The following is a 23870-nucleotide window of genomic DNA, read 5'->3' as shown; positions in this document are numbered from 1 at the left end:
AATGCTACATCATGGTTAATTCTACCAAGGAAGGGGTCACATAAGCATGCAGTGTACTCTCAATTTTAAAGCATGATTAAGTGTTCATGAATGCTATGTGTCTGCCCTTCATAAGCAAAGAATGTAGCTGTCAGATACCTCAATTTCTGCAACCTGCAGTTTGGATGCATTACCCCTCACAGAGACGCCTCAGCCTAGAATTTCCCAGTTCATTGCCATCTATTTCCAGGCCTATTAAAGTGTGGTTGAGAGGTCCTCACAACAAGTGCCTATAAGTTTACAGCTGCGGAGCCTGTAGGAAGAAAGTGGGTGAAGTCCTTATAATATTCTTCCTGTTTCCAAATATAATCTGCCACTTATTTCACCACTGACCTGCCCAGAAATGTTTAATTTTCATTTACACTGTGAGTTCTTCTGTCAATAATCTGCTGTGGCTACTCCACCCTCTTTCATGTCATAAGCAGAGGTGGGAGAAAACAGTGATACAAAATAAAAAAAAATATAAAATATAAAAAAATAAAAATATTAAAGTATAAAATATTTAAAAAAAATAAAAAACACTACTTTCTACATTTCTTATTTCTGTAAACAAACACCCCTCCCACCCCCAAATCTGTAAAAATAAATGTGCCTGGGTAATGACTGTGGCTTCATCTGCTGACACTATACCCCCTATAACATCTACCTGGTACACTTTTAAAGTAATTGTAATTTATAATTATAACATGAATTTTGAATAAAAACACATAACACCACTTTCTGCACTTCTTCCTTTGGAAAACACTAAAATCTGTGAAAAAATAAAACCATTTTCTCCCACCACGAGTCGTTGGGCAGGAGGAAGAACATACTCTTGGCAGGTTGAGCAGAGAAAATAGCTGGAGACCTTCAGCTGTTGCTCACAGGGTTAGCGGATTGTGACATTACAGAGGGGAAAGGGCAGGTGAGGATTCTCATTTCAACAGGAGGAATCTGCTATTCCTATTATTCAGAACTCCATGACAAACCCCTGTGCCATGTCACTAATAGCTTGCAGATGAGGGGAAGGAAATTCTGGGACACTCCCCCCCCAATTCCTTTGAGAATAAAGCAATAGGCCCCAGACTCAGGGCTTCCACCTCCTGGGCACTCTTAAGGCAGGCTCTTTGGCCCTGCTTAGCTGTCATCTGGGTTCTCTGGAGAGGGGGGTCTCTTCTGCCACCCCCCAGATAATTATCTTCTCTTTCCTCCTTTCATTCAGCCTTCCTTACTACTTCCTTCATTCTCCTTTCATCCCTTCATTCCCTCTTTTTCCTATGCCCTCCTTCTTCCTCCCATTTTTCCTTCTCTTCCCCCTGATGGTCTTGTTCCTCCTTCTGCACATGTTTCTTGATGCTCTCCTTCCAGCTCCATGACATTGGCTCCATTTTCCCATTCCTTCCTCTGGTTCTCCTCCACACTCTCCCACCTCATTTCTCCTCCCCAAACCAGCTGACGTGCTCTCTCCCTTTGGAATCTCTCTCTTTCCCATCCTCCAGTGGCATAGCTAGGTCATTTGACTCCTGGGGCCCATAAATTTTTGTCACCTTCATACAACATAATTTTTCACATTTTTACACCATCCTCATCTAAGGAGCTCAGAGTGGCATGCAGGGTTCCTCCCCATATTTTGTCCTCACAACAAACCTGTGAGGTAGGTGAGATTGAGAGATAGTAATAGTCATGACTTGAAAGGAATAATAATAATGGCCAGAAAACACAGTGAATATTTTCCACAAGCAACGGATGAAATTCTACATCAAATTTTATATAACATGATAATATTATTCCTAAAAGCCACTATTTCCACAATTTTGGTCACTAGGGTGCCCCCCCCCCCGGATGTCTCATTGGTCCATTTTGAGTTAAGGCAGTGGTTCTGAAACTTTTAGTACTGGGACTCACTTTTTAGAATCACAATCTGTCCGGGACCCACCAGAAGTGATGTCATGGTTGGAAGTGACATAATTAAACAAATTAAAATAAATAATTATAAATAAATTAAAGAAAAAGAAATAATTAAATAAGGGGAAGCTAGCCCTGTTCCACCAAATGAATTTTCTCTGTAGTCTGTCTGCAATAACACACCCCCCCCAGCAAAAAAAAAATCAGTAAAATTTTCAGCCCTGCCCAGTGCCCAGTTCAATTTAAGTTCTTATATTTAAGCCATATCACTATCAGGACCTACCTAGCATTACAAGTCTAAAATAGAAAAAAATTCACCTTACCAGCTCAAGCCTGTTTTATTCATTTTATGTGGGGGGGGGGGCTACCTTGTGGAGCATTTGTTGAGCTCCACATTGTTCAGATCAGGATCACTCTGGTGGCCTCTCATTTGCCTGACCTGACTATAAGCCAAGGCACATTTGCTTACTCGTGAGTAAACATGACCATGTGGTTTAGTTTCACTTTCCATAGGGCTCAATACATTCATCAGCTTGGAGAAAGTAACTTCCTTCTTGGGGTTTTTTGGGGGGCTGTGTTCATCAAATCGGGATCATTCTGGTGTCAAGGGATTTTGCTCAGCCTGCCCTTTCTAATGGACTAAGGCAAGTTTGCCTACTCATGAGTAAATGTGTCATAGGGTTCAGTTTCACTTTCCAAAGGGCTCTATGCATTTTGTTTTTGGCCATACTCCACTCTGGTTTTTTTCACTGCATTTAGCTGTAAATCCCGCATTGGATGGTATATGAAATGATGGTATTATTCTGATTTAAGTGATTTTCGTCACTTGTACTTTAACCCCCCACAAGGCTGGTTCCTAGGGTGGACCACACCCCGCCTCTTCCTAGCTACACCACTGCCACCGTTTGCTCTCCTCTGAGATTACCATCAGCTCTGCAGCTATGACATCATCACTGGGTGCCAAACTACAAAGCACTGGCAGGCTGCAAGTCAGCACAGTGCACCTCACTGCCAAGGACCTCATTTTCCTCAGTTCTTGTTTGCACTCCTGGCTATTCCTGCATTTGTTCTGCTTTTGGAACTGCACCTTTTTGAGCACCTACAGATATTTTCCTGCAATTCACAAATTTATTATTCCACATTTATTTATTATTCCAATTCCAAATTTGTTATTCCAATTTTTCCTTGGTCTTCCCCCTCTGCCTTCATCCTTCCCCTGATGTCCTCTCAAGTCCATACATCTAACCTGCCCAGTAGTAGCTTCTTAATCACAGAAAGAGATGGAGGGAGCTTCTCCAGGGTTGTGCAGAATGTGCACTTCATCTAAGGGGCACCACTTCTAAGGGGCACATCTGAACAGAGGAAGGACGAGGATGCTAACAGAATGTCACTTGAATGATGGGGTTCCTGTTTCTAGTGCAGACATTTTTCTAATGTGCCCAAAGGCACCGCATGGGTAGGAGCAGCCCTAAGCTTCACATCTGTGTTTGACACGTTTCCTCAATTCTGGCAATTCCACCTCACCACAAATTTCTCTTTTTGGTGTCCTGGGTAAAAGGGCTCAAGCCCAGGCGGAACTTTGCATCAGAGGCTCACCATGCAGATTCATTTGAAGTATTGACAGTTTTAGTGTAACTGCTTTGATGCTTACCTTAAATTTTGAAGTTGGCATCCTGAATGCTTCATCCCTCCACAAAGTAACTTCACCCCTTTATTTCCAAGTTTATTGTCTGATAAGTCTAGCTCTCCTAGAGACTGGTTGCTGCAGAGCACAGAGGAGAGGTCATCACAACAAGCAGCTATCAGCTTACACTCAGCAAGCCTGCAGAAAGACGGACAGCAATGAAAAAGTGAGGTGCCTGCTTCTCCACTTCGCTTTCCCTACATTGACCCAAAGCTCTTGTATACTGGATCACTTTGATGTCTAGAATTGTTGCCAGGAGTAGCTAGTGCTTCCCAGTCAAGATCCTCAGTGTTGGTGAACTAGAGTAACTTGTCTTCCAGTATCCTGGCAGGATGTAGCACTTGCCATTCAAAGACCATTTCCATCATCCACACAGTCAGTGCTGATATTAGTGATCCTTTGCTGATAAGGTGCTGAAAAGAGTTCAACTGACAGCCTAATCCTAATGATTGTCCTACACTGTGATCCAGTGGGGTCAGTGAGTCTCCGCTGCATCTAGTGCAGGAATAGAGGCTGCTGGAGGTTTCCTCGGAGTAAGGAGACATGTTAACTGATATAGGAGTTAGCCGGTAATCTCAAATAGGTAGTTTTACTATTGTTACAATGAATGGTATTTCTTTCCTCCCTTGAGGGAGGATGACTCCCTTCTGAAGGAGTAGGGCAGAGATCTAGTGATGACACTACTGCAGAATTTGATGTGATTGCAGAGTGTAACTCATGAGGGCCTCACGGCACATTTACCAATATGCATTTTAAAGAAGTGAATGTAGAACTGGAAGCTTGTCTTCCTTCACAAGAAGCAACTTTGGAGGCCCTGATCCTGATCAACATCATGAAGCACGGGAGGGGGGAGAGTTGTTAAGTCTTTAAAGAAACATACACTTGTGGGATCAGTAAAGCAAGTATGGGAGAGGTATCGGTTCACAAGTAAGGTTGTGCAGCTCACAAATTTTGATGGTAAGCAGCTAGGATCAAGTGTCACATTTCCTGCTTCATTTAAAGAGCCCATGCAGGTAAGCAGACTGAATGGGACTTCATAGAATCCCATTCAGAGAACCTTCACAGAATCTCTCCCAACCCATTCACTAAGACTGAAATGATTTCTGACTATCTGTGTGTCTGTTGTTTCATATGAGAGGAGCTTTTCAAAGCTGAAACTTAAAAAGAACTATTTGCAATCTACCATGGGACAGTCAAGGCTTTCCAATCTAGCAATATTATCCATTGAAAGTGAGCTGGCGAATGGTATTGATTTCAACAAAGTGATTTGCAACTTCACAGCTTTTAGGCCAGGAAAGGAAAATTCTGATTTAGTTGAGGTGTTTGCAATGTTTATTTGTTCCTGTTTATTTTTTTGGTATTACTACATTTATTAATATATACATCAGCGTTTCTCAAACTTTGAGGGAGCTTCACTCCCTCAGTAAGTCTTTGCGGGGGAGGGGTTAGGGCAGAGAATCACATCGCTGGGAATCCTGGGAATCACATCGCTAAGGGGGGTGTTTTGCACTTACTTGCAACTAAGTAGGGCTCCTGGAGGTTGCAAGAGGTGCAGGGAACCCAGTGCAGTCCTCCGCAGGGCTCCCTGAGGTTTGGAATGTTCAGTAAAAGCGAGGATAACTCAGGATTGCAGCCTGAGTCATCTTTTTCACTTTTCATTGTTTTCTCTTGTTTCTTGTGGGAATTGTGCTGGCTATTAGCCACAGACACCATTGGGGAACACAATACAAATGTAGCTTCAAAGTTTCAGGGTTTGCCTTGTCTCTGGCCTCAGGGAGAAGATATTTAACACCTCTGGTGCTATGTAAGGACCATGGCTAAATGACTGACAGCTCAATCATAACCCTCCCCCCCCAGCCAGCACAAGTCTCTCATGCTGACTCCCAAGAGTGAGTCATGAATCTGCTGTAAAAGCACATTCACTCAGGTGCAGGCTAGGCCAGCACATGGACAGAGCAGTGAGAGTGCATAATTATAATATTGGCAGATTTATTCTCTTTCTTTTTAATTTGAAATTATATAAACACTACATAAAAATACATAAAACACTTACTATAACCTCAAAGAAAAATATTCAGCAAGAGGGAAATAGTAGTAGTGAGTCATTTAATTATATCCACATTGCACAATTATAATATTGGCCATTTTATTCTCAATTCATTTTTGAAGTATCCCAAGCATGGGATTGACCTTCTTTACTGCGCAGCAGTGGTGAAGAAGGCCAATTCCATGCTTGGGATCATTAAACAAGAGATTGACAATAAAATGACCTTATTATAATGCCATTGGTAAGGCCACACCTGGAGTATTGCATCCAGTTCTGGTTGCCATATCTCAAAAAAGATATAGTGGAAATGGAAAAGGTACAGAAGAGAGTGACCAAAATGTTTACTGGGCGGGAGAACCTTCCTTATGAGGAAAGGCTACAGTGTTTGGGGCTCTTCAGTCTAGAAAAAAGGTGCCTGAAGGGGGACATGATTGAGACATACAAATTATGCAGGGGATGGATAGAGTAGATAGGGGGGTGTTCCTTTCTCTCACACACAACACCAGAACCAGGGGACATCCACTAAAATTGAATGTTGGGAGAGTTAGAACAGACAAAAGAAAATGTTTCTTTATATTAATTGTAATTAGTCTGTGGAATGTAATTAGTCTGTGGAACTCCTTTCCACTGGATGTGGCAATGGCACCTGTCCCCTTCCCAGGGGTAAACGCAGTAGCCCTGCAATGGGGCTACTTGATTCACCGACAACCCAAAGGTCGGCAGTGAATCAAATGCCTCCATGTTGTGCGGTGAGCCCAATACGGAGGCTTTGGATCTGGTGGAGCAAAGCTTCACCAGTTCCACCTCCCTCTCTCCCTGCTGCCTCCCCTTGTTCACCTTCCCCCTGCCCTCTCCCTGCCTCCCCATAACGCCACCTCCCTGCCCTCTGCCCGCCTTCTGCTCACCTCCCCCTCTCCAGAATGCCTCCTCCCCAAATCCTGCCATGCCTCCTCCCAGCGCTCACCCAACAGTGCACACGGGCAGTGAGCTGGTGCGCCAAGCCCAGTATTGGGCTCTTAAAAAGCTTGGACTTTAGCAAATTTCTATTTGCCGTGTTAAAAGCAGCCTTGAGATCTAGAAAAGCTGTGGCCAATCTGCAGTGCGTGCCAGAAAGCTGCTTTTCAGCAAAGTGTGAAAGGACTAAGCAGTGGTCCACTGCAGATTTCCCTGGCCCAAGTCTGGCACCAGATTCACGGTCTACTATCCATGCGGTGAGCCTTTTTAAGAGATGGGATGCATATAATTTGCTTAGGATCAAAAGAAGACTTATCGGTCTATAGTTTATGGGGATCTTGCTATCACCTTTTTAAAAAATAGGCACTACAATTGACTGGGACCAAGATTTGGGCATAATCCCAGTTCTGTATGTTCCTAGGTTTTCATGGCCAGCAATAATCCAGCAATTTAACATTTATTTATTTGGGTGAGAAGACCATGGTTGTGCCAAAGAATTAAAATTCATGTTGTTAAAAAGTCCAGCATTTTGTTCTGTAACTTTTTCAGAACTTCATCAGAGAAACGCACCTAGACAGGACACGTTGCTAGAGAGCAAGACAGAAACAGCAGTTAAAAACCAGTACTCTCCAGGTGCTTAGAGTTCCATTTTACTGACTGCATTCCTAAAGCCAACTAGCCTAATCCCAGTATCCCATCTCTGCTGGAAACCTCTTTCTTATAAAGCTCTTTAATGTCTGTTCTTTTTAAGACTGGAAACCAGAGATTGCATACTGCGTATTGTGTAGTACCTCTTCTTTTCTGTTGATATTTTGGGATTGTTTAACTATTTCAATTTCTTCTCTGTAAAGTCTTGGGAAATAAAATCTATTACTGGAAAGAACCTGTGTGGCTTTGAAATTTGATGACCCATTTCTATTGTATGTTGTGCAATTGCTGATTGATCCAGGTGCATTAAACGGCAGTGCCTCTCATGTTCTGCAAGTCTGGTTTTTAGGGAACATTTGGTGGTGCCTATATAGGCACAATTACACTCACAGGATATCCTATACACACCCGTTTGAATCTAGCTGTTGTCTCCTATCCAAATTTCAGAACAATCTTCACACCAACTACCAAGGTCCAGCAACTTCTTAGAAATCCTAAGGATCGGAGACAACAGGAGGTGTGGTGATCCCTATGCAGGGCTCCCCAAGGTGTAGAACATTGAAGAGATCACAAACCACTTCCACTAGGAGCTCTTCTTTTGCTAGCTCTTCTTTCCAATGTTCTGAGACTCAGGAAGCCCTGCGGGGCTTTCTGCACCTCCTAAAGCCTGCAGCAAGTAAAAGCATCCCCCTTTCACCCCTCGTAGCAACATGATCCTGTGGATGGCATCACTGTCCTTGCCTCCTCCCCCACCCCTTAAAGGGACCAGGGGAGCTTGAGGGTTGCAACTCACCAGTTTGAGAACCATTGCCTTAGTCCATTGGAAAGGGCAGGCTGAGAGGAATCCAAGGACATCAGAATGGTCCTGATCCAATTAACGCAGCCCCCCAAAAACATCCAAGAAGGAAGTCCCTCCTTCCAAGCTGATAAATGTATTGAGCCCTTTGGAAAGCGAAACATAAGCTACATGTTTGTGTTTACTCATGAGTAAGCAAACGTGCCGTGGCTAATGGTCAGGTAAGGCAAAGAGGAATGCAAGGCCACCAGAATGGTCCCAATCTGATGAAAGTGGAGCTCAACAAATGCTCCAGAAAGCCCCCCCCCACATAAAAAGAATAAAACAGAGGTTGAGGCTTGAGCTGGTAAGGTGAATTTTTTTTCTTTTTTAGATGTGTAAAGCTACGTGGATCCTGATAGTGATAAATATAAGTATCTAAATTGAACTGGGTACTGAGTAGGACCGAAAATCTTACTGATTTTGTGTGTGTGTGTGTGTGTGTGCGCGTGCGCGCAGGCAGGCTACAGAGAAAATTCACTTGGTGGAACAGGGCTGGCTTTCCCTTATTTGTTTTACTTTAGTTTACGGCCCAATCCTAAGCTGCCCAGTGCATGGGGCTGCAGTGGTGCCAAAAATGGCTGCCGCTGAATCCTGACTGCTAGCAGGGCAGTGCTGGCGGCTCCTCAGGGGAAGGGGACTTTTGTCCCCTTCCCCCAGGTAAGGTGAGTAGCCCCGCAATGGGGCCACTTGATTCTATGGCAACCCAAGGGTTGCCATAGAGTCAAGAGCCTCCATGTCAGGCCAGTAGCCTGACACAGAAGTTCAGGATCAGGTGGAACAAAGTTCCACAGGTCCCACCTCTCTCCCGCCCTGCTCCCTCCCCTCAGCCCACCTCCTCCCTACCCTCCTTTTGCCTCTTCCTGCCCCAGAACACCTCCTCCCCCCATGCCCCCACCTACCACTCTGTTGCAAGGTGTTGCAAGGTTCAAAAGCAAACTCAGTAGGCAAGAGTGGTAATCGTCTGCAAGCTTTATTCATTGCCAGCAACGGGCTTCTCAGGGACTCCTTGTCCAAAGCGAAGAGAGCAATTTTTCCAGTCAGACTCTTTCTCTTATATTTCATTTTGGCTCTGAGGAGTTTCACACCTTTCATTGGCTGGAGTTTGACATCATAGATAGGGCTTTCATTGGGTTGGCTAGAGATAGCTTTACAAGCATTTGATTGGTTGGCTTCAAGTTACAGGTTTCAAATAAGGCAATTCCATACATTGAAACTTATACAATTTAAAGATTTCAACAACCAGTAGATGACACTCTAACCTCAATTATTATTCAGAACTGGCTTTTTGGTATGTCTTTGTACTTATCTTTTGGCTTCTTCCAACTTGGGTGTCCTTGGCATGTTGCAAGGAGCCTCCTGTGCTCTCTCTAAATTCCTTCTTCCAGACACCGTGGGGCTCTGTGCAACATTGTTTAAACCAAGCCCTCTGACCTGCCTCTATTCCATGTTGTGATTCTCTATATGTGACCTGTTACTGTGATGTATAGTGGTGTAATTATATTTAATACAAGACAAACTAACTTCTTATTGTAAAATAAGGATTTTAAGAACTCTTTTCTTATTTAATTTTAAACAAATCTCAGCTCTCTGTCAGCTTTAGCCCAGACAGAGGCTGTTCATAGATGTTTTGTTATCTGTTCCTGTTTAGCTGTGTTTGCAGATGTCTGTATCTCTGTTTGTTAGAAAATCCTATTTTGACTTGCCAAAACCTTTATCATTCCTGTAATGCTAAGACATCTCCCATCAAATGTTGCAAGTCTCCTCACCAAAATGTTGCAAACTTGTGTATTCTTAGCCTTATACCATTCCAATTTCCCCGTGTCTGGTGCCAAGACAGATAACATTGCTCATCTCAATGTTGCAAGTGCACTCGCAGCATCTCTTGGTTTACAAGAGTCTATCTTTGAGATGCTACTCCCTCTTGCTTCTGCCCATTTGCTGCTGCCAAGTCTCTCTGAGATGCAACAAATTCTGCAAGACCTGGAGTTCTCAAGGTCTTACAGAGTTACAGGCTGAGACAGACCTTTGATTAGAGCTGGAATGGCTTTTTCTGAGTTACATCTGAGACTTGAGGCTTAAGCCTTTTTAATAGCTTTTCCACCTTTCTATGTATTTTTATGCTTTGATCAAACCATTCTAACAGTTAAAACTCGTTTTAAAGCCACTACATATTGCCACTAACATTATATATATATGTTAATTATATTTTAAAAGACAATCTCTTATTAAGGCAGTGAAGAATTATTTGGCAAGCATGCAATCATTGTGATCCTTGTACAATACTTTCTAAATGGCTCTCTCAGTGTTTATATATGCATACAAGACTGTCTTTTTCGGTAAATCTGCAAACTGTTTTCTGTTTGATTTGCCATACAAGCAAGCAGGGAATTTTCCTCCCTGTTCATAAAACAGTGCATTGTTCTGAACTAGTAGCTAGGCATTCAGCCAGATGCTTTGGCATGGTGCCAAGCATTCTTGAGATTGTGCTATTTTTAGAGCTGCCAGCCTGCAGTTTTCTGGCTTGCTTCTCAGCAGAGACTATAATGTGGATTTTAAGTTCTAAGCATACATTTTCCCATTAAGCTGCTAAGCTAATAATGTGTTTGTGAGCATTGCATAGCATTCTATATGAGCCTGTATCAACTCCACTGCCTGGTGGTCTGCATGACCACCAAGCATTGGAGCACCGGCCTTCCACCAGCACTAGGGCCTCACAAATGTGCTTTATGGCAGTAAGCCAGTGCACACTGGTTAAGATTGGGCCCTCAATTATTTATTTTAATTTGCTTGATAATGTCAGTTCTAGCCATGACATCACTCTCAGTGGGCTTATCCCTTGGGCAGCTGCACAGTGGCTTGGCACCATTTTAGGAAGCATGGTGATGACATCACACATAATCACCTGACGTCGGAGAGTGGCAAGCTCTGAGCTGTGTGCAGCTTGGCTTTCCAGAGTTTCAATCTATGCAGCCATTCAGCTTAAAGGGAACAGTTGCTGCCACCCAGTATCCCTGAGACAGACAGTATCTGGAAGTCAGTGCGGGCTTCCCCTTGCAGACCTTAGGATGCACATCTGATCCTTGCTCCTAACTGCAGTCATGCACTATACCTGCCAGAAGTGACCAACTGGCTAAACCAGAACATAAAAGATAGTATGAGGTAGGCAAAACAATTGCCTTTCACCAACAGCCAATCAGGTGAAAGACAAAACATTCCTACCCAGCCCAAAGGCAACCAGCTAATCTCAGACTACTGGGGGGGTACCATGGGTACAGCATCACCAAGCCCCAGATGGTAAAAGTATGTTCAATGGGTGCAGAAAACCCTGAGGGAAATCGGCCCCCAAGTCAGGCATCAATGAAGTGTGGTTCTGCTCAGGCTTGCCTCTGCAATGAGGAAAGCTGTGCAAAGGGGAAACCACTTGTGGTGTGGCTGGATTGTCCTATTGACCTTCCTGCTCAAAAGAACACAAAAGGTCTCATTTTAAATCCAATAACAGTAGTGCAATCAGAGAGGAAACCCTACTCACCAGTGATCATCATTGAACACAGACAAAGAAGGCAAGTGGCAAAACATGACCAGTTTATTCAAAGCCCAAAAGAAGAAGGAATTATACAAAATGGGAACTGTGGAGAGAAACACAGCAAGTAGACTGATGAAAAATGCCAAGATAGCTTGATTACTAATGTCCAGCAGAAGGAGCCAGGTAGCTACTTAAGAGGAAATATCAACCTCCCAGGAAAATGGCTCCTGTATCTGTGCTGGAATTGTGGAAGATATTGCAAGGAAATAGGATAAGAATATAAGAAGAGCCCCACTGGATCAGGCCAAAGGCCAGCGGGGCTCTTCTTATGTTCTTATCCTATCTCCTTGCAATATCTTCCTGTACTGATTCCAGTACAGATGCAGGAGCCATTTTGCAGGATGTGGCGTCAGTAGTGGCCCTTGTGCTCTGGAGAGACTGGGGAACACAGGCTTAATGCCTGAGCTTTCAGGAGAGGGTGTGCTGCACAGCTGCAGCCACTGGAGGCGACAAGGTCTTCAGGGATATAAGCAGCACCTGATACAGGGAGAGTTTGTGGGTTGTAGTCTAGACTTTCAGGCATACTAACTCATGGACAAACTGGCACACTGACTGACAGAAGGCTGGGCTAATCAAACAGAGACTGCTGAGTGGTGCAGAGCTGAAGTGGTGCTGTTGTACCTGAAAGGACTGCTGCCTTAAGAATTGGGAGGAGGGACCCGGCAAGCTACCCTTTTTTGCTGGTGCTGGGGTACAGTAGTAGTTTTTGCAGACTGCTAGAGCTAGCTGTGGTTAAGCTGGGGAACTAATTAGTTTAAAGTGGGCACAAGTTCTTTAGGCAAAGCTTAGAACAGCATCTTGAGTGTCAGGTAGTCTTTTGAGGGGGCTATACCATCCCAAAGTGCTGGGGGGGGGGGAAGAGGATAGAAATATCCAAAAACAATTGGCAGAATGGAGGGGGGTGGAGAGGGTATTCTTCACACAATTTCTTCTTTGATTGTTTTCATTGTGCCTTTAGTCTTTGTAAGCTGTCTCTAGCCATTTTACATAATGGAAAGATGGCATATTGATCTACAAAATAAGAATATTAATTTTTCATTTTTATACCATCATCCCTCCAAGGAGCTCAGGGTGGTATACATAGTTCCTTCCCTCCTCTTGTCCTCACAACAACCATGTGAGGTAGGCGAGGCTGAGAGATAGTGACTGGCCCATGGTCACCCAGGAAGCTTTGCGACCAAGCGGGGATTTGAACAAAGTCTAACTCTGGAACCTTTACACCATAAAAGGCAAAGTTGCCAAACAGGCTAGCTCAATGGAACTAGGCCAGGCCTGGACATAGTTGTAAATCCAGGTAGTGTCAATGAAGAGCAGTGAGACAGGACCATGTTGGAGTCCGGAGCGGAGAATTCTGTGACTTCTTTTCTTTCTGCCCCACAGCTGGGAAGGTCTGCAGTGCAAGTGTGGAGGTCGGACATCAGGTGTTGGTCTCGAGGTCAGGGTTCAAATACCGATGGCTTGGACCAGCAGAAGGAGTTTTGTCCTATTTTTATCTTTTATCTTTACTTAGGGTTATAAAGATCTTTTTTTCAAAAAGCCTCAAGGACCCAATGCATTTGCACAAGTTCATTCTACAATTGGTCTGTGTTAAGGTCAGGTTTGGTGTTTTTTTTACAGTATCTAACTCTAGAAACTGTTCTTTCGTTCTATTCCCCGTTTTGTGAAAATGCTGTGGGGAAAATCAGAGAAAGCAAAGAGTTAGCTCTTTTCCTGCACACCAGATTGGGAACTGCAGCTGTGTAAAGCACCTTCTATTCATCACTCCATGCTCACGGAAAGGGGTTCCTAGTATAACCCTGCCCTGTTAGAACCAGGGATCTGCCTGTGCGGCTCTTCTGCTCTAGACTGATCCTTTCTGCAATATCTTCATTGCTCAGATGAGATTGAGTGGGAAACAGTGGGCACAGCAGGCTGGGATCTCTTCCTGCACAAGTCTCTGAAGGGATAGCATGATTCCTATGCAGGATGGAGAACACTGACACAAATGGTCCTGCTGACTTCTCTGGGAACAGCTTGGCAGTAAATCCAAGAGTCATGAGCTTTGCTAGTTTCAAAAACTATTGTGCTGCATAAAGTTTCATGAGTAATATTTAGAAATGATTATTATTTCATATACAGGTCCAGCCTATTTATACACGGATTTTTTATACACGGATTTGACTCAACATGAATGGCCCCTGCAAATGAGAGAATGTGCTGATTCCTGGAGAAGGGGAAAAATGCACCCCTTTAAAATCAGTTTTAAAAACTGAACAGTCCTTTAACAGCCTCCTTAATGAGAGAGGGGGGGGCAGCAGGCTAACAATCCATCAATCCTTCTCTCTCCTGCGGACCCCTCCCTTCACGTGAAAGAAAGAAACATGATCACTTTGCATTGGTGAAGGGAGGGGCTGAGTGAAGTGCTGATGGACTGTCTTCTTAATGACTCTTATCTTAGAGTCAAAAGGTCAGCAAGGCTGTTTTTCAATCACTGGAGCAAATAAACTTTGTTTTTTAAATTGATTTGCTATAGTGCAAATATCTAATATAGATATGTAGCTATCCTATAAATTTTTTTATCCATGTGAGTGCTTGGAATGGAACTCATGAGAATAATTAGTCTCAACCTGTATAGATTCATACACGGGTTTGGAATACTATTTATTTCTATACAGTGACTTTAGTAGCCAACATGGAAAAAGAAGCCTTTGCTTGCTTATATTAAACCGAGGAAGACAAAATAAGAACAGGTGTTACTATGGAATTGATACAGAGAACTGGAAATCACACTATACAACTGAATATCAAAGTATGATGGAGTAAGTATGAGAAGGTAATCACGTAGGGCAGTGGCTGTCAAACTTCCCAGGAACTTTACTCACGGGATAAGTATTTGTGGGGAAGAGGGTGAGGGCAGCATTCATGATGAGGAAGTACTTTGTCTACTTTATGCCATGCTATAGTATTATAAATTGAACTACCCTGTCAGCAGCTCTGAGTTAAAGTGTATGCATGTGATTCAGTAGCACCTCTATATCATCATCTGACCTTTTGTATGATTGCAGGTGATTCAATCTTTTTACCAAGTCCTTACTTCTCTGTGTGTGTCCATTTGGTTCTGTTATCCCCTTTTCCTTTCATTGGATTTAAATATACCTTTTACATTAACTCCAAGTCTGCCTAGCCCCTTGTATGGGGAATACAGTGGATTGTCACATCTCCTCACTCTGCAAGGGTACTGTGAGAAGGTTTTTGACAAAGACATCTGAGTTTCAGTATTCTAGGAGGGGTGTTCTGCCCTTGGGCTAGCCTGATCTCCTGGGCTGATGCCAGTGGATTCAATCTTCCAAAGCCTTTCCCTGGGATGTGCTCTAGTCACTGAGCCTGAATCATGAGTCCAGTCACAAGTCAGCGATCCTACAACTCAAATCGACTTGTGAGGCATAGTGCACACTGTCCTGACTCAACTCATGGAAATTTCAGAATCATTTGGGGTAGTAAAAAAAAAAAGTCAGAGCAGTTTCTGCAGCCTTTCTCATGCAATGTTTAGAACTGTTTAGGTTTAGGTGAGAACTGTTTAGGTGAGGGGAAAAAACACAGAAAACTTCAAAAAGGATCAAGCTATCATTTTTGGAGAAAAAGTTAGCATGAATCTCAAACAAGACATAATATTATAGGGAGGAATAAAATCCAGCTCTTACAATAGATTCTGTAACTTGCAGTTGGGATGCTTCAGTCCTTCACGCAGGATGCTAGTTTCTGACTCTCCTAGTTCGAGATCATATAGGGATAGATCTGTCAGCCTCTGGCTGGTGCTGAGAAGAGAGGCAAGATCTCCACAACAAGCACCTGTGAGACGGCACAAGGAAAGGCTGCAAGAGACAGTCGAAAAAAGAAAAACAGGCTTATATTTTATACTAATGTACTCTTTTCTCCATGTTCTCCTATCACTGATATCAACAGCTAGAAGGAATAAGTAGCTGTTACTGATAGCATCTTCTTAGATCTGAGACATGTGACATTAACTCTAGAATAAGTGGCTTGAACATAACGGTTACAGGTGCAATATACCAGGATGTTGTGCAGAGAAACCACTTCTCAAGATTAATGGGCCAACATCTCACAGATTTTGAGACTTGGCCAAAGCAGGTCACCAGTTGGAAACCTGCATTGTCATTCAAAAATTCTAGCCCAGAAATCACCATGTCCATCCAAAATGGGGCCCTAGTGCAAAATACATTTGATAAGCAACAGAAAAATGGTGAGTGGAGAATTGGAGTGGGGTAACACTGATCTGGGTCTGGGCAAAATTCTTTAGACTCTTTTGGTATACGTGAAAATTGATAGCTCTGTTCAGAGGTTATTTGCTATGCATTCCTGTATGAGTGGGTGGAGCAGGGGAGCATGCTGGGATGTTACGTGAAAATCCCCTTTTGCCTTTTAGTGGTGATTTTCTCTCTATCTGGTTATGTACTATGGACTAAAATATCATGCAGGTTAAACCTCAGCACACAGGCCACAATCAGGTCAAGTCACAAGCTTACACAACCTCCACCTCCCTGTGGTTACATTACTACATTCATTGTATTGTTTTAACCCAATCACTGTTTAAGAACTGTATGCAAAAGTGTCTCCTAATCCAATCATTGTTTATGCAAACACATTATAGGAGGAAGGCATCTTAAATCCACCTCCCTATGAAGAAGTCTGGCATAGTAGGAAGCCAGCCATTTGACCCCAGTGAATTTTGCTGATAACTGATCCTTTCAATGTTTTACTTATCCTGCTGTGTGGTAGTAAGCAAGCTACAATCCAGCTCAGCTCTGTCTGAAAACCCCTTTTTAAGAGAGGGCTTCCTGCCACATGTGCTCTCTGGCTCTCCCTCCAAGGACCAACACATCTGTGTTGTGTCAGAGGGTCCTCTACACAGGACTCTTCCCCCCCCCTAAACTGCTCTACAGGACAGGTAACTATTTGCACCTGAAACTCTTTCCCTTCTCTCCCCCCCCTTTTTCTCTCCTTCTCTCCCCATCTTTAGTCAACAACTGGGTTTGGCAGATCAGGGACCCCTAAAATCCTTCCCTACAAACCTTTCCCTTTTCTAATTTCCTCGGATGCACCAAATACTCTCCACATGCAACCACCATGAAAGCTAGGTACACTGGATTCAAGTATTAGGACCAAGAAACATACACTTATCATTTCTCCATGTGCATTATGTTTACCTTTGTGCTTTTGTAATAAAACTATAATCTTTTATTAAAAGTTATCTTTCTCTCAGTCTCCTCTTTAAGCTAAAGGGAATTTCTCTGCATTACACTGTCTTGTTATCCAGCCTGCGATCCTGAGGTTCCAATAAGGGTAGTGTAATAATTCCCCTAACAAAACAGCCCTTTTGGTAACAGGGAAGCCCACCTCAAGCCATGACCAGGATGCATCTGCAGCAATATTAGCTGAATGTGACTATGTAGAGTTGCAGGAAGGCAACCAGTGTTATACCTTAGTTTGCCCAACTCTTCTGAGCCCGATACTGGTAGCAGGCAAGATTATGCCAGTGAGTGCTGATTTCACTGCTAGGGTAGTTCCACTCAAGAGGTCCAACTGAGATAAAATTGGCCCAGGAGGCAAGAGAGAAGGATAAAAAGAAGGCAGGGAAGACAGAAGGATGGAAGCTGACCTGTGCTTGAGAGATATCAACCACTGTCCCCTCTCTTGACTACAGAACCCCAGTTTCCTAAGACCTGCAATCTACTGGGACTCCACTGTGAGTATGTTGGATACCCAGCATAGGTATCCTGGGAGAGGCTTTGGAGCCAAGACACTGGGCAGGGACACCAACAATGGGGACATCTCACCAACTGCACCTTGGATTCTGTCCACTGGTACTTGCCACTTAGCAGGTCCTCCAAGAAGAATTTTAGCAGGGAGTACAAAATTTATTTTGGACCCCCTTCACAAAGACAGAGGGGAAGGGATGGTGTGATGATTGGGACAGCTGTTCAGCTTTGGATTCTGACCACTTTTACTTGAGGCCTGGAGAGGGTGTGCCTTATTGGAAAATGGAGGCCAGAGGATGCCAGTCTGTCTGAGGTGCCACCGAGAGGGAAATAAAAAGAGGTCAGGGTGAATTCCACCAGAAGTGATCTCTGGGGACCAAGACCTTGGGGAGAGGCATTCAGCAGGGCCAACTGCTCCATCTTGTGAACAATAAAGCTGCTGTTGCATTGCAGCCACCGGGTAAGAGACATTCTGTTCACCCTGATGTTAGGACCACGGGCCCTTGTAACTACCCTGAAGGATGAAAAAATGATCTCCCCTGACTCCCACCCTAGAATGTTCATGGGAGTATCTCTCCCCATGTCCAGTATTTGTTGAAGGCAAATGCTGATCATAGGAATGGCAGGTCTTTCAAAGTGCATTGGTAGAGGGGTGGATGCTGGCTGGTACACTCATGCTCTCCCCCCATATGTACAGAAATATGGAGGCTGGCTTATGAACTTAGCTTACTTTCATAAATGAATTCTGTGTTTTAGGAAGAAGGGGGGCTGAAGGAACCTGAACCTATGAATCTTATATCAAGAAAACAGATTTGGTGATCGGTGTACAGAACTGACCCAATTCACACTGGTATATGTCTTACTGGTGTCAAGTCCAGCTAGAAGTCTAGTCTCCTCAAGGAATATGCAGGCATCCTGCTCCTAAATACATTCACATGCAACTCAAATTCATTTATTAGAGTTGATAACCATGTTTAAGAGTAGGACATGGGCTTAAACAATTGCCCCTCCCTTTCTCTGTCTTCATATGCATGACATAGAACCAGGTCTTCACCAATGCTAATGCTTTAATTCTGATTAAAAGTTAAGTTATAAGACACATATAATGCTACATCTTGGTTAACCGTACAAGGGAAGGGGACGCACAAGCATGCAGTGTACTCTCCTTTTTAAAGCATGGTTAAGAGTTCAGGAATGGCATGTCTTCACCAGACCACTGACCAGGAATGTAGCTGTCAGGTACCTCAGTTTTTGCAGGCTGCAGTTTGGATGCTTTAGCCCCTTACAGAGAAGCCTCAGCCCAGAATCTCCCAGTGGATTGTCATTCAGGACCAGGTCTGTTAATGTTTGGTTGGTGCTGAGAACAGAAGCGAGGTCCTCACAACAAGCTTCTGAAAGTCCGCAGCTGTAGAGCCTGTAGGAGGAAAGTGGATGAAATTCTCAAATTAAGGGCCCAACCCTATCCAACTTTCTAGTGCTGATGCAGCTGCAGTGCAGTCCCGAGGTAAGGAAACAAACGATCCCTTATCTAAGTCACTGAGGGCCTCAGTGACTGCCCCTCACCACAGGATGCAGCACACACCCATTTAGCACAGTTGCATCAGTGCTGGAAAGTTGGCTTGGGTCCTTATTCTCCCTGTTTCAAAAGCTACTGTGCACAGATTTCACCACTTACCTGAACAGCAAGTTAACTCCGCGAACCAGCTTCGATACTCTCATCCTTTGGAATCTCCCTGTTTCTCACCCTCTGAGATTACTGTGAGCTGTGCAGCTATGGTACTGTCACTGGATATCAAACTAGGAAGCTGCAAATCCATGCAGCATGCCTGATTGCCAGAGATCACATTTTTCTCAGTCATTCCTTGCACTCCCAGATACTCCCATGTGTGTTCTTTCAGAACTGTAACTTTTCCTCATCAGACCACGGACAAGAAATGTAGCTGTCACTCACCCCAGTTTCTGCAGCCTGCAGTTTGGATGCTTCAGCCCATCACAGAGAAGCTTCAGCCCCAAATCTCCCAGTTCATTCCCACCCAGTTCCAGGTTTGATAAAGTTTGGTTGGTGCTGAGAGCAGAAGAGAGGTCCTCACAACAAGCACTTGAAAGTTCACAGTCGCGGAGCCTGTAGGAGGAAAGTGAATGAAGTCCTTCAAATCATTCTCCCTCTTTCCAAATCTAATCTGCCACTGATTTCACCACTTACTTGCCCAGAAATGTTTAATTTTCATTTACAATGTGAGCTCTTTGCCAGATCACCTGCTGTGGCTACTCTACCCTCTTTCATGTCATAGATAGTGGTGGGAGAAAACAGAGATAACGAAATGGAAACACTTAATACTGCTTTCTGAACTCTCATTTCTGTAAACAAACCAACCTCCCCCACCCCCAAAATCTGTAAAAATGAAAGCATTTTATTTGGGTTTTTGTTGTTGTTCAATTAAATCATGTCCGACTTTTTGTGACCACAGCATGCAAGGCCCCCCTGTCTACCACTAACTTCTGGAGTTTGTCCAAATTCATGTTCATTGCCTCCATGACACTATCTAACCATCTCGTCCTCTGCCATCCGTTTCTCCTTCCGCCTCTGATTTTTCCCAGCACCAGGGTCTTTTCTAAAGAGTCCTCCCTTCTCATGAGATGACCAGCATATTTAAACTTCAGTGTCAGCATTTGTCCTTCCAATGAACAGTCAGGGTTGATTTCCTGTAGATCGACTGCTTTGATTTCCTTGCAGTCCAGGGAACTCTCAAAAGTCTTCTCCAACAACATACTTTGAAAGCATCTATTCTTCGGCGTTCAGCCCTACTTATGGTCCAGCTCTCCTATACATTACTACTAGGAAAACCATAGCTTTTATGGACCTTTGTTGACACAGTGATATCTTGGTTTACTTCTTACTTAATTGAGGGTGTTGAAGAAAAGCTCTTCAACCTCTCCAGACTGAGAGCAAAGTCCAAAGTCCAGCTGAAATGTCTGTGTGACTTCCTCTTTGCCGCTCCAGCAGTTCATGGATCGTCTCAGCAAGGCCTGCCAAGATCTTGGACTGACTATCAGCCTGAAGAAAGCACAGGTCATGGTTCAGGATGTGGACTCACCTCCCTGCATTACAATCTCTGTGCATGAACTGGAGGTTGTCCATGAGTTTGTGTACCTTGGCTCAACGATCTCCGACACTCTTTCTCTCGATACCGAACTAAACAAACGCATCGGTAAAGCAGCTACCACATTTCCCAGACTCACAAAGAGAGTCTGGTCCAACAAGAAGCTGATGGAACATACCAAGATCCAGGTCTACAGAGCTTGCGTCTTGAGTACACTTCTGTACTGCAGCGAGTCATGGACTCTTCGCTCACAACAGGAGAGGAAACTGAACGCTTTCCACATGTGCTGCCTCCGATCCATCCTCGGGATCACCTGGCAGGACAAAGTTCCAAACAACACAGTCCTGGAACGAGCTGGAATCCCTAGCATGTATGCACTGCTGAAACAGAGACGCCTGCGTTGGCTCGGTCATGTCGTGAGAATGGATGATGGCCGGATCCCAAAGGATCTCCTCTATGGAGAACTCGTGCAAGGAAAGCGCCCTACAGGTAGACCACAGCTGCGATACAAGGACATCTGCAAGAGGGATCTGAAGGCCTTAGGAGTGGACCTCAACAGGTGGGAAACCCTGGCCTCTGAGCAGCCCGCTTGGAGGCAGGCTGTACAGCATGGCCTTTCCCAGTTTGAAGAGACACTTGGGCAACAGTCTGAGGCTAAGAGGCAAAGAAGGAAGGCCCATAGCCAGGGAGACAGACCAGGGACAGACTGCACTTGCTCCCGGTGTGGAAGGGATTGTCACTCCCGAATTGGCCTTTTCAGCCACACTAGACGCTGTTCCAGAACCACCATTCAGAGCGCGATATCATAGTCTTTTGAGACTGAAGGTTGCCAAGAGAGAAATTGAGGGTGTGTGCATGGGTAATGACTGTGGCGTCATCGGCTGTCACTAGAGCACCTAGAACACCTACCCAGTACACTTTTAAAGTGATTGTAATTTATAATTGAATAAGAACATTTGGAAAACACCAAAATCCATGATAAAATAAAACAATTTTCTCCCAATGCTAGTCATAGGACAGGAGGCAGAACATACTCTTGGCAGGCTGAGCAGAGAAAATAGCTGGAGACCTTCAGCTGTTGCTCACAGGGTTAGCTGATTGTGACTTTACAGAGGGATTTTCATTTCAACAGGAGGAATCTGTTATTCCTATTATTCAGGACTCCAGGACAAACTCCTGTGCCCTGTCACTGATAGCATGCAGATGGGGGGGAGGTAAGGTAACCTGGGACACAGGGACAATCCCCCCCCCCCGGTTCCTTTGAGAATAAAGCAATAGGCCTCACTCAGGGCTTCCTTCTCTTGGGCAACTGCCCAGTTTCAGGCAGGCTCTGTGACCCTGCTTGGCTGCCACCTGGTCCTCTGCGGGGGGGGGGGGGTCTCTTCTGCTGCTCACCCCCAGACACACTGCCTTTTCTTTCCTCCTTTCCTTCAGTCTTGCTTACTACTTCCTTCCTTCTTACATTCCTTCATTCCCTCTTTTCCTATGCCCTCCGTCTTCATCCCCCAGTTTTCCTTCTCTCTCCCCTGCTGGTCTTGTTCCTCCTTTCCCACCTCTTTCTCGATGCTCTCCATCCAGCTCCAAGACATTGGCTCCCTCTTCCCACTCCTTCCTCTGGCTTCTCCTTAATACTGTTCCCCCATGTATCTCCTCCCTGCTTTCTCCTTTTGGAATTTCCCTGTTTCCTACCCTCTGTCCTCCTTTGAAATTACCGTTAGCTGTGCAGCTATGAAATCTTCACTGGGTGCCAAACTAGGAAGCACTGGCAGGCTGCAAGTCTGTGCAGTGCAGTGCAGCTCACTGCCAGAGACCATGTTTCCCTCAGCAATTCTTTACACTCCCTCAATATTTCCACATTCGTTCTTCTTCTGGAGCTGTACCTTTTCAAGCACCTACAGATATTTTCCTACTATTACCAAATTTATATTTCAATTATTATTCAAGCCTCTCCTCTGCCTTCCTCCTTCATCTGAGCTCCTTTCAAGGCAACATTCATCCATCCATCCTGCCCAGCAGTAGCTCCTTAAACATGGAGAGAGATGGAGGGAGCTTCACCAGGGCCACCCCATACGGTTGTGCAGAATATGCACTGCACAATAGTGCATCACATCTAAGGGGCACTATTCTGACATCTGAACAGAGAGAAGGATGAGGATTCTGGCAGAATGTCACTTCTGACAGAGATGAAGGTGCACCTTTTTCTACTGCAGACAAAGGTGCCTTTTTTCTAATGTGCACAGAGGTGCTATATGAGCCAGGAGACCCTGAGCTTCACATCTGTGTCTAACACATTTCCTCAGTTCTGGCAATTCCACCACAAGACAAATCCCCTTTCTGGTGACTGACAACCACATGAGGAGACACTTTGTACCAGAGGCATACATGTGGATTGCTTTGAAGTACTGACAGTTTTGGCATAGCAGTTTGGAAGCTTACCATAATTGCTGAAGATGGCTGCTTGGATGCTTCAGCGCCCCACAAAGTAGCTTCATGCCTCTGTCTCCAAGTTTATTGCCTGATAAGTCTAGCTTTTCTAGAGACTGGTTGCTGCAGAGAACAGAGGAGAGGTCTTCACAACAAGTAGCTGTCAGTTGGCAACCATCAAACCTGCAGGAAGACAGACAGCAATGAAAAACTGAGGGTCCTGAGAGGCAGATGGGCCGGTGCAAGTTCCTTCATCATAGAAGTGACATGAAGCACTTCTGCACTGACATAAGGGAAGTTAGGCACGTGTCTGTGTGCCAACTTGCTTCCATGAGCTGACATGGGCTTCAGGGAAAGGTGAGTTGTGTCGGCTGATCTCGGCCAGTATGGAGGTCAGGAGGGGTGTGGGAAGAACAGGGAGGAGATGAGAGGGAGGTGTTTTGGGGTGGGTGAAGTTGGGCGGTAGGCGGGACTGTGGGCAGGCAAGTGGGGAGCAGGAGGTGGGGCAAGAATCTGGTACTTATGCTGGATTCTGACCCCATTCCCAGGCAGCCTGGAGCAGTCCAAGGCTGCTCGGATTTGTGCCACCTCATCAGGTGGCGCAGATCCAAGTAGCTCCATTGGGGCTGCTGTGGCTCTCCTCGGGGTAAGGGGAAAGTTTCCCCTTGCCTCAGGCTGATCCACAAACTGCCTGAAACTTGTGCTAGATACAGCTCAGCCTTGCTGGCCTGCCTGTTCCAGTGAAAGATAGGATTGGGCCCTGAGGTGCCTATGTATCCATTTTTCTTTCTCTACTTTGACCCAAAGCTCCTCTGTATTGAATCAGTTTAGTGTCTAAAAAATACTGAATTGTTGCCAGGAGTAGCTAGTGTTTCCCAACCTGGATCCTCAGTGCTGGTGAACTCAAGTAAC

General features: G+C 44.6%; 1 protein-coding gene across 1 annotated transcript in view; it reads right to left on the bottom strand.

The window, feature by feature from the left end:
• Positions 1-11986: 11986 nt before the first annotated feature.
• The window catches only part of LOC136644124 (NACHT, LRR and PYD domains-containing protein 12-like), a 135719-nt gene continuing 123835 nt past the window's right edge, over positions 11987-23870 (bottom strand). The window contains exons 10-14 of the mRNA XM_066619683.1: positions 22971-23141; positions 19385-19555; positions 18677-18847; positions 15358-15528; positions 11987-13346 (exon numbers count right to left, since the gene is read on the bottom strand). Of these exons, the coding sequence (XP_066475780.1) occupies positions 13304-13346; positions 15358-15528; positions 18677-18847; positions 19385-19555; positions 22971-23141 (727 nt within the window). The 3' untranslated portion in view covers positions 11987-13303. The remainder of the gene's footprint in view (positions 13347-15357; positions 15529-18676; positions 18848-19384; positions 19556-22970; positions 23142-23870) is intronic.

The sequence above is a fragment of the Tiliqua scincoides genome, chromosome 1 (genome assembly GCF_035046505.1).
Source record: "Tiliqua scincoides isolate rTilSci1 chromosome 1, rTilSci1.hap2, whole genome shotgun sequence".
Lineage (NCBI taxonomy): Eukaryota > Metazoa > Chordata > Lepidosauria > Squamata > Scincidae > Tiliqua > Tiliqua scincoides.
The sequence above is the reverse complement of the archived record's forward strand: the minus strand, read 5'-3'. Positions and strand labels throughout refer to the sequence as shown.